The sequence below is a fragment of the Myotis nattereri genome (genome assembly GCF_964212035.1).
Source record: "Myotis nattereri genome assembly, chromosome: 8".
NCBI lineage: Eukaryota > Metazoa > Chordata > Mammalia > Chiroptera > Vespertilionidae > Myotis > Myotis nattereri.
The window spans coordinates 74370269-74385621 of NC_138083.1; the positions used below are offsets into that span (position 1 = coordinate 74370269).

General features: G+C 46.4%; 1 protein-coding gene across 1 annotated transcript in view; it reads right to left on the reverse strand.

Annotated features, from left to right (window-relative positions):
* Window positions 1–3455: 3455 nt before the first annotated feature.
* The window catches only part of DHX35 (DEAH-box helicase 35), a 63464-nt gene continuing 51566 nt past the window's right edge, over window positions 3456–15353 (reverse strand). Inside the window, exons 18-22 of the mRNA XM_081097799.1 lie at window positions 13963–14092; window positions 11578–11659; window positions 9550–9621; window positions 8847–8958; window positions 3456–4584 (exon numbers count right to left, since the gene is read on the reverse strand). Of these exons, the coding sequence (XP_080953925.1) occupies window positions 4540–4584; window positions 8847–8958; window positions 9550–9621; window positions 11578–11659; window positions 13963–14092 (441 nt within the window). The 3' untranslated portion in view covers window positions 3456–4539. The remainder of the gene's footprint in view (window positions 4585–8846; window positions 8959–9549; window positions 9622–11577; window positions 11660–13962; window positions 14093–15353) is intronic.

The window sequence follows — 15353 nt, forward strand, 5'->3', positions numbered from 1 at the left end:
GGGCCTACCTTCTCCCATGCCTTTACATTTACCTTTCCTTCCTCAGAAAAGCATGGACATACTTCTTGTATAAAACGTTCTGTCTGACTGGGAGTAACCTTAATTCCTCTGCTAGCAAGCATATGTGTTAAAAGATCAATACAGAGTCTTTTTTCTTTAGACTCAGTATGGCACATCTTCTTAATCTAAAGATCAATACAAGAGTCTTCTTTCTTTGGACTCAGTATGGCACATCTTCTCAATCTAAGTTCTGTACTATCCACCTTCTTACCCTACTTATCCTCTATAGGGGGGTTTGCAGCACCCTGGTGGAGTCCTATCCATCCCGAATGTGGGGGTTCTCAATGGGGGGGCTTACCTATGGGAATCCTGTTCCAGGGGTTCCCAAAGGTGTGGACGGAGTCGGCGAAGACTATCCACCCTCTTCCTACGGTGGAGTTCGATCCGTCCCGATTGTGGGGCAAAGACTATCCACCCTCTTCCTACGGTGGAGTCCTATCCATCCCGAGTGCGGGGCGCTTACCTAGGGGTCCCTGTTCGGGCGCCATATGCCGCGGTCCAACCCCAGCAGGTCCAGGGGTTCCCAAAGGCGTAGACGGAGTCGGCGAAGAAGGAATGACACGGAGACAGCGTTCAGTTGATCAGCAGCCTAGCCAGGATCTCCAGCCAAGTTCTGGTCTCGATCTCCAGAGAGGTTCTGCTGTTTATTGTCTTGTTACATCCGTATTTATCCCAGTTGATTTTAATCCTGTCAATTTCTATTACAAAGGTTAGGACGTTTCTTATCTCCATTCCAGGGAGTAAAGATTATGTAGCTTAAGCATGATTGTTTGTAGTGATTAACTACCCGCCTGGCACTTAGTTAAGGAGTTTCATCCCCTCCCTGACTTCAGGGAAAAATTCCTACCTGGGGAAACAACCTTTCTCGGAGAGGCATCCCCTCCCTGACTTCAGGGAAAAATTCCTACCTGGGGAAACAACCTTTCTCAGAGAGGTGACCTTGGTTAAAACACACAGCACTAAGGGGAGCAAACATATTAAGAACAGTATGCTATATATGCCAGGTCCCTTGAAACATATGCTGTGCAGATGTTTCTTTCCTGCAGCGACTGTGTCAAGCAGCAAGGATGGACCGGCTTCCGGCACCCCAGCTGCTCCCGCTCGCTGGAATTTCAGGTGCTTGGCAGGGCAGACCCACTTTCCCGGCCCTGACGCTTGGTGCTGGTGTTGCCAGCTGGCCCCCAGTCCGCTCGGCCCACCACCCCAGTGGTTCTCAGACTTGGGGATTTCATCAGCCAGGGTTTGTTTTTGTTTTGATTGGTTTTTAATTAGGAGACTGATGTAAGATTGTTAGTATTTTATTGTTCCAAGGAAAACATTTTTTTAACTACCATCATTTTCTAAAAGAAAGAACATTTTCAAACCAAAGAGACTAGATGGTCTTTTAGGTAGAATAACTTTGAGCCTCATGAAATGCTCATGATCCAAGTTCCTCATTTGGACAGGAAAGTTGAGAAAAAACGGTGCCCACCACCAGGACCTTCCTGGAGCCAAATTCCAACCACATTGCCATTCACACAGCTCCCTGGCAACCTGTCCTGTTCTCAGCTCCGCTTTCCAGCCATTTCACAGGGTTGATGGGGGAGGCACAGGGCTGAAGCCCCTAAGTCAGCATGACCCCGAGGCCGGTCCTGGAGCTACTGGACCAGGCCTCGGAGTGGGAGGGTCTGCTGCTTGCAAAGCTCCAGCCACTCGGTTCTAACATGGTGGCTCAGAAGCCACTGGTGAGGGGGATGGGACTTGAAGACGCGAGGACATCAACACCAGGGAGGAAGGTGAGCCAGCCGCTGGGAGGGCAGGAGGAGCATCAGATTTGAGTGACAGTTGATACATCTGTTTTTGCACGCTACCTCGTGCCTAGATCTCATTCCAAACCACTGTTCCCCCAAGGGACTGTGATCAGTTCCCCCATCACCATCACCAGTGGCTTCTGAGCCACCATGTTAGAACCGAGTGGCTGGAGCTTTGCAAGCGGCAGACCCGTCCCCCTCCGAGGCCTGGTCCAGTAGCTCCAGGACGGGCCTCATGGCCGTGCTGACTTACAGGCTTCAGCCCTGTGCCTCCCCCATCAACCCTGTGAAATGGCTGGAAAGCGGAGCCGAGAACAGGACAGGATGCCAGGGAACTGCGTGAATGGCAGCACCTGGGCCACCAAGTGAAAGCAGCGCTGGCCGCAGGCTGTGCTGAGGCCAGAACAGTAGCAGACGGGAGTATGGGCTGGGGCCTGTGCCACTCTAGGTTCATGGCCGAGGGAAACACTCGCTGGAGAGGACAGGCAGGCAGACGGGGCAGAATGTGAGCACCCTCGGTACATTCACAAGGTCTTGTAGAGGGGAAGCGTCCTTTGTGCCACTATTCCTGTCGCCCTCCTCTGTGCTGGCCCAACATCCCGCCCCATCCCTGTGCCATGCACACTCTGAGGCCTTCACCCGCCACTTGCTGTCTGAGCGACCAGCAGGAGGCCTGGCTGCCCAGGGGACTCCTTGGGAGACCAGCCATGGGACAGAACCTCAGGGTATGAGCCACAGGCACAGAAATCTCCAGTCTCTGAGCCTACAGGACCCCACCGCCCACGCGTTCTCCAGCGCAGACGCCCCTCCACCTCCCCGCAGCGGAAGAAGACACTGCAGTGTTGGAGAAATTTCACTATTGATTTTGAAAATCCATGCCGAGCCTGAGGGTTCTAACTCTTGTGGAGCTGCTTGGGGACAGTCTTGTGAGTTGCTAGGTGATCAGGCCCTGCTGGCCGTTGTCTCGTCTCAGCCAGGCCGGGACATCACTCCTTGACAAGGTGTGTGGTTCTTCAGGTGCCCGTGAAGGCTGTGGCTTTACAGTGACAGCCCCCGACGGTGACGTTCTCCACATACTGTGGATGCAGCATAACAGCTCAGACGCCTACCCCAGGGCGGCGCTCTCAGAGGTGGATGCAGGCAGATGTGCTCAGGACCAGACACCCACAGGCAGAGGCGGCCAGTGCCGCCGGGCTCCCCCAGGCTGCGTCCCCCACCATGGCCCCTCATTTTGGATCTCTGGTCTCACTCAGAAGGTGTGGCTCCTCCACACTTTCCTCCTTCCACCACAACAGAAGCTTATGGGGACCAGCCCTGGCCCTAAATTCAGACTTTCTCCAAGCAGGTACTTCAGACCTCTCTACAGGAAGACCCCAATCGAACACTGGCAAGAATTCTTGGGACTTCACTTAAACTGTGTTCCATGGTTTGCTGTAGTGAGGCCTTGAGGGCGTGTGGTCATGTGACTTGCTGGGTGGGCTTCCTTGTCTACCTGACCCCTAAAGCCGCCGAAAGCCACCGCATCAGGTGTCTTCGCTAATGTCAGGCCCTCACTCGGGAGAATGAAGTGGACCATCTTAAAACACAGACCATGAGAACCGGGGTGGGAGGGAATACATTTACTTTAGGTATAAAGGTTTGCTATTATTAACAGGTTATCACTATTATTAACATGTTTACAAAATGGAAATAAAAATGGCATACACGTTTGCTGCCAAAGTGGCAGGCAAATACTAAGATCAGTATAAAAATAAACTTTCAAACTACATGTTCTTAAAATAAACGTCATTGAAACAGGAAGGTGACCAAATCTGGACAGGTCACGTGTTGAAGTGCCAACCTCTCAGCAAAGAAGCCTGGGCAGCAATGAGACCAGTGCCTGCTGGAAGAGCCGCCCGCGTTCTCGCAAGAACCCGGCAAACGAACAAAAACAAATGCATAAGTTCTGTTCCTGAGCTAGAGAAGCTGAGAGTCTACGCTGCTGGGAGCTCCTGCCGCAGAGGGTCCCCGGTGGGGCTGAGCTGATGGGTGTTCACGAGTGCTCTGCTGGTGGCAGGGGACGTGGTATCTTACTTCTGTAACAAAGAACGGTGCTTGAGTCCTCTCCGTCATCACCAATCCTTGTGAGTTTTCTGGCCGTAGATAAACAGGGACGTGTGCAAAAGGGGGAACCAGAAGCTGCTTGGCCCGGGAGCCCTCAGTGATTTTGGTGGAAATCACAGCGTTTCCAGGGTCTCTCCCTCCGGAGATACACAGATTCCCATCTGGCCCTCACTAGTCGACACAGCTGTGCCCCCCAGGAGAGAACAAAGCCAGCCCAGCAAACTCTCTGTGCACTCGACATGGTGCCTCAGCCGGCAGTGGCTCACTTTCCTCCTCCGTCCCCATTAGGCTGGGCCAGGACGGCGTGCCTGTGGGAAGTGGCAGGCTGGGTCAGTGAGGGTGCCGAGTGACCAAAGAGCAAAGCCCTGCCAACCCCCGCTCTGCCTGGGTGCAGCACGGCAGGGTGCCTGCCCATGCACAACTCCTCCGGGATCCCAGCGAGGAATGCAATGCTGAGGGGAGCGGGAAGAATGGGCAACGGCCCCCATCAGAGCAGCTGAAGGTCCACGTGAGCCAAGGACAGCTCACTGCGCCCCGAGCTGGGGGCAGCAGCATGGAGGAGCGGCCCGAAGCAGCCCAGCTCTGCTCACTGGTCTTGGACCTTGGCCCTCTTGGCTTTTAGGGACAGGTGCTGCAAGAGAAAAGAGAACCTCGTAAGTGGGGTTGGTTAAACAAAGAAACCAGACTTCAACAGCAGTCCCAGAGAAATAACCAATCAGAGCTTCCATCCGGTTCACACCTTCTCGTTAGTGCCGTGCCCCTCAGGCGTCTTCAGGAGAAAAGCACAAGCAAGAGGGAACGCCTGCAGCAAGCCGCACAGCCCGAGGCCCAGCCCGCCAGCACTCAGCCTGGGCACACAGGCTGTGAGGATGCTGTCAGTGAGACGCGGTCTCCCTCTGCCCAGCCCTCAGGACAGCACTGCAGCCAAACACCTGTGCCCAGGGGACTAGCTCAGGCTGGACATCACCTCGTTTCCATGAAATCTTAAGAATGGCCAGGGAAAAGGTATCGTCTCCCGAGGAACAGGAACAAGGAGACACATTTTACCGAGTGGCTCCGATGCAGGCACCTGTGCTCCAGGCTCCAGGCCCCAGGAAAAGGGTACCTCCCAGTGACAGGTTTTTCCTTCAGAAATGTTGCTCTCTACCAGCATAAATAACATAGAAAGCATAACATGATAACCATGGGCATCAGATAATAGGACTGACGGAGATAAACATTCTAAGGCAGCGATTTTCAACCTTTTGCATCTCCTGGTAACTTTGCATCTCTGAAATTCTGCAGCACATCAAAAAATATAATTTTTGCTGATCTAACAAAAAATAGGTATAATTTTGATTCATTAACACCGGACAGCTATTGTGTTGGCTGCTGTCATTTTTTTTATTTGACATTCTAAGGGAAAAGAGGTCTGCACCTGACTAGTCAGGTATCGTGTGTTTTGGTTGTGTTTGTTTTTAAATATACTTTTATTGATTTCAGAGAGGAAGGGAGAGGGAGAGATAGAAACATCAATGATGATAGAGAATCATTGATTGGCTGCCTCCTACATGCCCCCCACTGGGGATAGAGCCTGCAACCCAGGCATGTGCCCCTGATCAGAATCGAACCTGGGACTTTTCAGTCCACAGGCCGACGCTCTATCCACTGAGCCAAACCGGCTAGGGCAGGTATTATGTGTTATTAAAATTCTTGCAGCACACCAGTTAAAAATCACTGTTCCAAGGTAAAGCCCAAAGTGCTAGAAATCCTAAAATATGCATTTACGACAAAGTGCATAAACATAAGTTTTAAATAAAGAACTTCAGTTCACCAACTGAGGTATCTCTGATACCCCCTTAATAATCATAAACAAACAACCAAGAGATGCCTAAGGTACGTCACCCTAACACGCGTGAGATCTTCACTGGAGGAGTTCCAGCCCTGACTGCCAACAGGGCCGGCCTGTCATCCCCCAAATCCCAGGTTCAGTGCCCGAACCCCATTTCCCAGCACACCCACTGACTCGAGACAGCGATCCCCATGGCCAACAGAGAGAACTGCCTGTGGCCCTGGAGATCGCAGGGTGCCAAAGAAGACACAGCACACCAGTGAGCACGACAGAGAGGACTGTGTGGACAGGACACACGTGTGAATTTCTAACTGCTTATGCCCAAGAAAGGACCAGTGTAGGCTCTTGCAAAGGTGCTGGTTTAGAGGTTTTCCCCAGACTCCAAAGCTATTTCTAAGAATCCGGGGGAAAAAATTAAAAATTAAGGTCTGAAAGGCAAATCTCTGAACAGGTCACCCTGTTTTTCTCCCTGGCTGTGGGTCTTGTTGAATTTTTCTCAATTTTCTCACTTCACTTGATGTGACCCCTACCACTAACGTTAGACACTCCACAGCCTTAGCTTGGGAATGGGAGATGACATCACCGTGCCTGTGGACCATTTTTGGTGCTCATTTCTGGGAAGAATGTTGAGTCTAAACAAAGCTGACTCCGGACCATTTCAGGCCTCTTTACAAGGGGAGAGTGACACTGAAAATCAACGGTAATGGAAAGTCACCTAAGGTGCCAGGAACAGAGCCGGGCATGTGGGTGGGCCCTGGGCAGTCACGAGGTGCTGCACTGTGTTCAACAGGCGCATCTACCATCCATGGGCACCACTGAGGTCTGCAGGGCTCTTGGAGAAAGCAATTCATTTTGGACTAAAAGTTAACAGCGGCACCTTTGGACTGTCTAGTCAGGAGGGGCTGCGGTTCTTGGGGAATTTCAGGGCCTCGCCTGTACAGTAAGGTTGGTAAACCAGGCGATTTCTAAAGGTCCCGGCCTCTCTAAAAATAACTGATCACACAATGATCAGAGTAGAGCTGCTGAGCTGAAAAGCAGGCATCTGGAGAGAAGAGACAAGTGTGGAAATTCGTGTAGTCATTTTCTTTAAACTTCTGGGCCTATTTGCTCTTTAACTTTGTATCTTTGAGCTGAGGAGGGAAAATGACTCAGCTTCTAGGTAATTCTGTTCAGCAGGAGCCTTGGGCTCTTTAGGGTTCTCCTCTAACTGCTTGCACCTCGTCCCTTTAACAAGCATGTGTACAGCTGTCCATTCTTCCCAACTTCTTTGCCTTTCTAATCACTTCTCTTGGACTTTCCATCTGAGAGGTTTTAAAGGAAAATACTTTCTTTCACTTTAGTTTATCCTATTCTGTCAGCCCAACTACGGAGACAACACATTCTGCGCTGTTATCAGTCCCTGCAGCTGGTCTCATTTTAGACTGAAATATCTTTATGAGGAAATGCTTGAAATGTTTTTTTGTTTAACTGGATAAGATTTAAATATTGTAAGAAAATATTAAAAAGACAATTGCCCTTTATATTGCAAGAGAGATAGATGAGATTCTTCCATTTACAGCAGTGGTTCTCAACCTTCCTAATGTCGCGGCCCTTTAATTCAGTTCCTCATGTTGTGGTGACCCCCAACCATAAAATTATTTTCGTTGCTACTTCATAACTGTAATTTTGCTACTGTTATGAATCGTAATGTAAATATCTGATATGCAGGATGTATTTTCATTGTTACAAATTGAACATAATTAAAGCAGTGATTAATCACAAAAACAATATGTAATTATATGTCTTTTCCGATGGTTTTAGGCGACCCCTGTGAAAGGGTCGTTCAACCCCCAAAGAGGTCGCGACCCACAGGTTGAGAACCGCTGATTTACAGGGTCACAACTCAGATGTTCCCGGGAGCTGAACAAGGGAAGCCAGGGCTGCGCTGTGATGCCTGGAGGGTCCTTCCTAGCAGGCCGTCCTTCTTCAGGCCCTGTTGTTGCTGCCACACAGACACTCAAGCTCCATGTAGGCAGATACTTCTGCTTTCAAGAGAAATCTGAGGTGGCACCTCATTTTGATTTGCATCTCTCCATGGACACAGACAATAGGGGAGTGAAGGCCTGGGGTGAGGGGGCGGGGCAGGCTGGGAGAGGTCAATGAGGGAAAAAGGGGACATATGTAATACTTTCAACAATACAGATTAAAAAAAAAAGGAACCTGTAATCTATATTTAATGTGAAATCTCCCAATTTTTAAATGTACCAATGTTGGGTTAAAAACACTGCAGTCTGGTTATAACCCTGATGAAGTTACAGGTTTTGGACTTTCCCTCTAGGATAAATGATGGTAAAAGCCAGATAAAATATCCGATGCAAATGTTTTCAGGCACTGGGCAACAGACAGCACAGGGCTATAATCCTGCAGAAGGAGGAAACTCAAGGTGAGCTCCATATTCACCCCAGGTCTCTGCCTGGCTCTGCAAACCTTGGCACACAGAAGTATGTACATCCTAAATAGAGAACAGTGTGCGGGACAGAGGAGACAGGTGAGAAGAGTCCAGGAAGCCTGAGACAGCTGGAATTCACGGACCAGGTCATAAGAAAGGGAACAGCTCCAGAAGTCTCCATGGGGCCACCCTTGAGTCTTTGGCTAAGTACTAAGCTGCACATGTGCAAGCCGAGATTCAATAAGGCTGGCCAACAAAAGTGGTTGGGAGTTGTGAGCTGACTGGGAGAGTCTGGAGGTCTGGACAGTGTGGAGACACTGGAGTTCTGACCACAGTGCAAAGACCTCATTAAATACCCTAGGCATTCAGTTGAGACATCAAAAAGTCATCATGTCATGGGAGTATGGCTACTTTAGACCAGTCCTACTAAAGACTAAAATCAAGCCTCACTGAAAGTAAACTATAAGCAAGTACTTTACCCAGAATGGTCGGAGGATATGGTAATGGCCATTTCACCTAACATGCTATTAGGGGGATAATTTCAGGCAGTGAATTGGGGAATAAGTGTGTGTCTAAAAATATGAAGAGGCAGGTTAACAGGCAATTTTGGGGGACAGACTCTGTTCATTCCTACCGTTCCTTGTTGATAAAAGTGTGGAGCCAGCTCCAACAGCCAAGCAGATTCAATAGCAGTGACATCTCTCATATAATACTTGGAGGTTTGTATAACTTCATTGTAGATAACCCTGAAACAGGAAAGAAACATGAGCTAATTTCCTATATCTTCTGATGAGAGTCAGAAATCACCATTAGAACTGATCACCTTTACTAGGTGTGTATCCTGTGTGCCAGGCACTACATTCACAAATGCACTGTGAATAAGAGTGTGTCCGTTTCACAGATGAGACTTAGGTCCTACATGATTTCTGAAACATCTCAGCCATCCCTGACTCTCCTTGGTACAGGAGGTGCCAACCTCAACTCTTCATGCACCCCTCTATCAAAGTCCTTCTCCTAAGACACTGAAATCTGTGGTGTCTGTCTCTCCAAGATAACTAAATTCACCTGGACCTGAATTCATCTCCACACAGCTGCGCTCAGTGCAGGGTTACATATGTTTGCTGAATGGATGAGTGATTATAGGACCATCACCATTTGCTTAAGGGGCTCTCTGATAGAGCAAAAATTCCATAAACGACCCAGGATAACAAAGTCAATAGCAAAGTGTCCTGGGCGCCTGTCCCAGGTGCTGTGCCAGGCAATAGGGGCCCAGAGATGAATAGAACTGGGCCTCTCCTTCGACACATTAAAGGCCAAGAAGCAAGAGGGTGGCTTACCAGCGAGGGGGCTTCTCTGCATAGAGGACTGACGCAGGGTGGATGTGTAGTTCATGATCGTCACGGATGGTCCTTGTAAAATAGAAAAATTTTATCTGAAGCACATTATAAATACTTACAGCAAGACTCTCTGAGAGACGTGTTTAATATTATTAAAAATGCATGCAGATTGTACTTCACAGGAACACAACTATTCTTTCCATCTTCTCTTATGCCCATCAAAGGCCCCTCCCCCACTGCCACCCCAGAAGTCAAGAATAAATCATGCAAACAAAAGAAGAAAAGAAAAGCAACACGTGGACATTCAGAAAAAAAGTTTAGAAATATATGGCTCTGCCAATGCTTATGTTTGTCATTTGTAGGTTTTCAAAATAATTTCCTTGGAAACAAATAATATAAATTATTATTTCTATTAAACAAAGCTAAATACTAAAGACTATGGGGGAGATAATAAGGAAACAAGAAAGCTCAATATTGAAGTATCCATTTTGCTGAGAAAATATTTCAAATTCCAACTCAGATTTGACTCAATTTAATTAAAAAAAACTTACTGAGCACACAACTATCAATAAGATCCGATCACAAGGGAGCATTCACACATTCATAGATTAGGATGTCACTGCCTGAACCATAACCACAGTTTCTGTGGGTGCCAGGGATCTGTGTGTTAGGCAAGTGTTTCAAGCACCAGGACCGAGCTCCCCTCCAGCACCCGGGGTCCTAGCTGTCCTACCAGGTAGTCTGAGCTGACCGACACTGAACTTCATCGCAAAGGGACTCAGGACTGTGAAGCCTCCTATGTAACCCATATTTTTGTTGAGGACACTGGAGAATTTTTTAAAATGCTACTAGAAATTGCTAATTAATACGGGTGAGGAGAACGGGGCAATCAAGGTGACAACAAAGTAATGGTGCTCCCTGGAGAGGATCATAGGCCTCTCAGCATTGCCTCCAACATGGACAGCTCAGCGTTGGGAGAGGAGCTCCTGTGATGGGCAAAGAATCATGATACTGACAGACTAGACTACTTGGCCTGGAGTGGCAAAAAGAACATAGCGGAGATAAATGTAAAGTGCTATATACTTAGGTTCAAACTGATACTAGATGGGGACTTGGTTTCCAAAAATGAAAAGAGGGGTCCGGGGGTGGGGGGAGTTGGGGTTCAATGCAACCCTGGACGTGTTAATAAAGCCCAGTATCCAGGGCATCACAGCTGACCTCAAGGTAACAGGACTGAAATGTCCTCTGAGGGGGAAAAACTAATGACAAACTAATATATGAAGGGAACCCAAAGAAGAGCTGGGGAGAAAGCCTTTTGACTGCTCCCTTATGAAGTAACAGATTGTTATGGTCGCCGCACTTTAAACAGGCTACAGAGAAGTTATGAGACCAAACTGAGCTGAGAGGAAAGACAGACTAAAAGGAACAATTCAAAGTGGAATGATTTAGTTTGGAGAAGAAAAGTTAAGCTATACATTAACTTTTACTATATTTTAATATACTAAAGCTGTTAGGTGGGCATCAACCACCAGTGATATTCTTTGCCTCGAAGCACAGGCTGCAATCTGTAGTGGGGGGGCAGGTCCAGCACGTGAAGAAACACTGGCCAACAGCCAAAGACCCCAATGTGGCCACAATGCACCGGGGTAAGTGGTGGCTTCAATCCTACAATTCTCTAAAATTATCTGAGCTACCCAGTGACAAAAGTAACTCCTCTAGCAGAGCATCTTCAGTGGTTCTTTCTAGTCCTAGTATTCTGCTATTGGAATGGAAATGTGACAGCCTCCTGACTTGTAAATTATCATCCTTCTACAACATGTGGACTGAATATTTGAGAATCATTTCCATAAAGTTAAGAGACTTTGCTTAAAGCTATATAGCTAACAACTCACCTTTGGATAGAAGCACAATATAAGTAAGAGAAAATCCTTTAATTTCTCTCCTTTTTCTGTACATCAGCTTTCTATGTGGTTTGGACATTTTTAAGATTTCTCCTTTAATAAATGACTTCATAAAGTATCATGTTACCTATAAGCTCCAGTAGAATGAAATCTTGCGGCATTGGCAAAGAATCCCGAAACGATGCACCTCAGAACCGGATCTGGATCACCTACACAAAGCAGCCAGCAGAATGATGGATGAGACCCTCGCCTTTGTATACTCTGTGTGCTCACGCCTGTGCCGCAAGGCCCCACCCCAGGCTGCTTTGAACCACCTGGCAACCTGCAATGGCTGCTGAGGGAAACATGCTGAACTGTGCTGTGCCTTTAACTTGGGACCCAAACCCTCCTGGGCCACAGATGCCCAGACCAAGGCTGGGCACCAGAACTTCAAAGAGCACTCCGCTGGCTGGCCAGTGACCTCAGGAACTCCTTTCTAGGAGAGCAGCTTGTGGGAATGATGCTCTTCTCACAAGACACAAACTGGGACACTCACACTACATTATTTCTGTGGTTATAAGCTATAGTGTGTAATTCTTCATTTTTCAAATTCCATTTTAATGGGTGTCTGTATTGCTACAGTAAACATCCTCCAAGGATAAAGACTTCCATTTATTAGATGATTCCCAAAGGATACATCCCAAGTTTTTGTGCAAACAGTGTCATTTATGTGTCTATTGACATACAATATTTCATCAATTCTAAGACTCACTCTTTTTTTATACTTTAACTCACTGAAATCAGGACAGCATTTTATAATTATAATTGGTAGCATCATTTTTCTTCCTTAGTGGCACATAAAATAATGACATGCCTTATTCATAATGGCATTTAGATTCAATGAAATACAGTTTGTTGATAAATAAGTACACAAAAAGGTAGTATAATTTACAAAATCAACAGTGTATGAGAATATCAGTTTCACTGCATTTCTACCAGCAATGTTTTGACAAAAAAGTACCTCTTCTTTTTAGCACAGAATCGATGAATCTCAAATTTATACCTCTAACCACAATCTGATCCGAGAAGCAAGCCCTTGTTTCCAACTGGCCATGAGACATTTCCATGTAGAACAAAAGGGGTGAAAAAATGGTTCTTGGGGAGCAAGTGGGAGGAAATCTTGGATAGTACAGTACTTAAGGCCCTCAAAGTTCAATCCTTCCCTACAAAATCTTATTCCTTAGTGTTTAATTCCTCTCATTAGGAAGAATGTAATGTAACTTTTCTCTCGGGAGAGGGGTTGATCACGAAAAATAGGTTAAGAAACACAGACGCAGAAGACTGCAACCTCTCTGCTGGGGACAGGCACTCATCCCCAAGATACGCGCTGCCTCCTGGCCCCATTTTTCTCATCCATAAAATGGAGGTAACAACTGGACTGTTGTGCACATTAAAGGAATTAATATATGAAAACACTCCGGACACTGCCTGGCCCATGACAGGGAAGTACTAAGGGTGCTGAGGGTAGACCCCCAGAGTGCCGGGCACACTGCAGGTATTCAAAAGAACTGCTGAATGGAGGAGTGCACGCGTCACTTCCTCAGAAGTGTAGCTTCTGAGCCACACACAGACCTCCCCTGCTGTAACCAATTGTGTCATCCTGAACTTAACTTCTCCCCAGGACTTGACATCTCATCTGTAATATAAAGTGTGGGTAATAATTCCCACACCTCGCAGAGTGGGAGACTGAGAGAACTGTAGGACCTCTGTCACAGTGTAATGTAACCCAGTGTGTCCCCACTTCATGGTAGTCACTGCCACTCCAGAGGCCAGAGATTGTGCCTTACACAGCACTTCTGTCTCATCCTGGTGATGGCCCAGGTTAAACACACTGCACTTGCTTTAAAAATACTGTATTTGAAAGTAAAATGTAACTTATATGTCATAGCCATAAGTATTGTCCACTTAAAAGTAATTCTTCTTACAAAGCCTCCAGGGGAAAATTAACTATATAATGTGCAATGATCTAAAGGTTAATGATTCTTTTTTTTTTTTTAATAATACATTTGTGGTTTGTTTGTTTTTTAAATATATTTTTATCGATTTCAGAGAGGAAGGAAGAGGGAGAGAAAGGTGGAAACATCCATGATGAGAGAAGAATCATGGATCGGCTGCCTCCTGCACATCCTCTACTGGGGATCGAGCCCACAACCTGGGCATGTGCCCTTGACCGGAATCGAACCTGGGACCTTTCAGTTCGCAGGCCATGCTCTATCCACTGAGCCAAACCTGCTAGGGCAGGTTAATGATTCTTAAGTGTTCTCAAGGCTTATGAAAATTTTTTAGCAATAACCCTCGGACATAAAAATGAACCTCCTTAGAAAAAATATGCTACTTTTACACACAGCTTTTCATCGACACAGGTCCAGAACACACTGCACAGCCTCAAACCACACCCAGCATGAGAACCCTAACAGTGCAGCTACACCGAGCAAAGAAAGGAACACCACCAGCAGTAGCAGCTTATTCTTACCTTCACTCGATTTCTTGGGCACTTGAAACTTGACAAGAAGCTTTTTCAACTGTTCTCTTACTGTCGCAGCTCTGACAAGACCCTTGTAATTCAGGAAATGTTCCTGACACCACTGAGAGTTCTTGTTGTGCTACAGAATAATTCAGAAGGGGGGAGAGTGAGGAAACCATAGACAGGTTGTTGACCACAGCTAGACTGTGAAGATCCTCATTTTCTCTTCCTGCACTTGCTCACTCAGTGGGACAAGATCTTCAGACCGAAACTGGCCCTTTTTTGGGCCAGATGCTGAGAGGCTGGCAAGCTCACCATCTGACTGCTCTTTGATCTCACTCTCTGCTTAATGGGCAAATGAGAACTTAATGATAAGCAGAGTTGTCAATCTTAATGACAATCTTAAATACCTTCCTACGTGAGTGGCAAACTACCAAACAGAATCACTTCCCTACGGTTCTTTGTAAATCAACGTTCCTTCCTTTGTTGGCAGTGCTTGAACTTATCACTTTATGGGACTGCAGGCAAGCAATGACACTTGCCAATTCAGAAATAATTTCCAAATTACTATTTGTCCTGAAAGTACAATTTTTCTATCAACAGAACTTAATTCTTAATTCTAAAGAATGATCATTATACCTTAGATCAATTATTGCCATGGGAATGTACCTTGGAAATTATAGTATAAGCCAGGGAGGAAAGTGTTTTAAATAAGAAAATGAAAACACAGAAGATTTCCCAGAAAGCGACCACAGAATAACACAATGAAGACCTGTTACTGCATTCCACTGGCAGGGGGAGCTTTAGGTTGGGGATGATATACTGCACATATACAAACAAATCTGAACTGATTTAATCCATGATTAACAATCTCAGTAAGAGATCAGTTTTTTTCTGAAAATTGAATAATCTCCCTTCAGATCTCTAACACAAAAAGTTAGTGTTTCTCCTCTGCTAAAAAAGTATTTAAAAAACGAATGAAAGATATTGAAAATCTGAAATATCTCATCCCTCCTTACATCCATCCTTTCCTTTATATGAGGTTTCTATTTTCATTGCCTTTATCATCTTTAGATCTCTCTTTTTAGAAATTTTTAGTGATAACTTTAAGCTATATTATTTGCTTACTTAAATATTCTTACTTCTACAGAATATTAAGAATAATAAAAATGAACATCACCTAAGGCTAAATACAGGTCGGGTACGTGAATGTACATGGATCCTCACATAAATGTCTTCCCATAAGCTTGTCTGCTGCTGAGGAGAGGTGGCTGTGTGCAGTCTCAAACTCACATAAACAGCTCTGAAGAGTCAACTAAACCTACAGGGACACCTCGCCTCACTAATTATTTCCAGGAAATGCCACAGAAGTTCCTGTTCAAATGCTGGCAGTGCTGTGC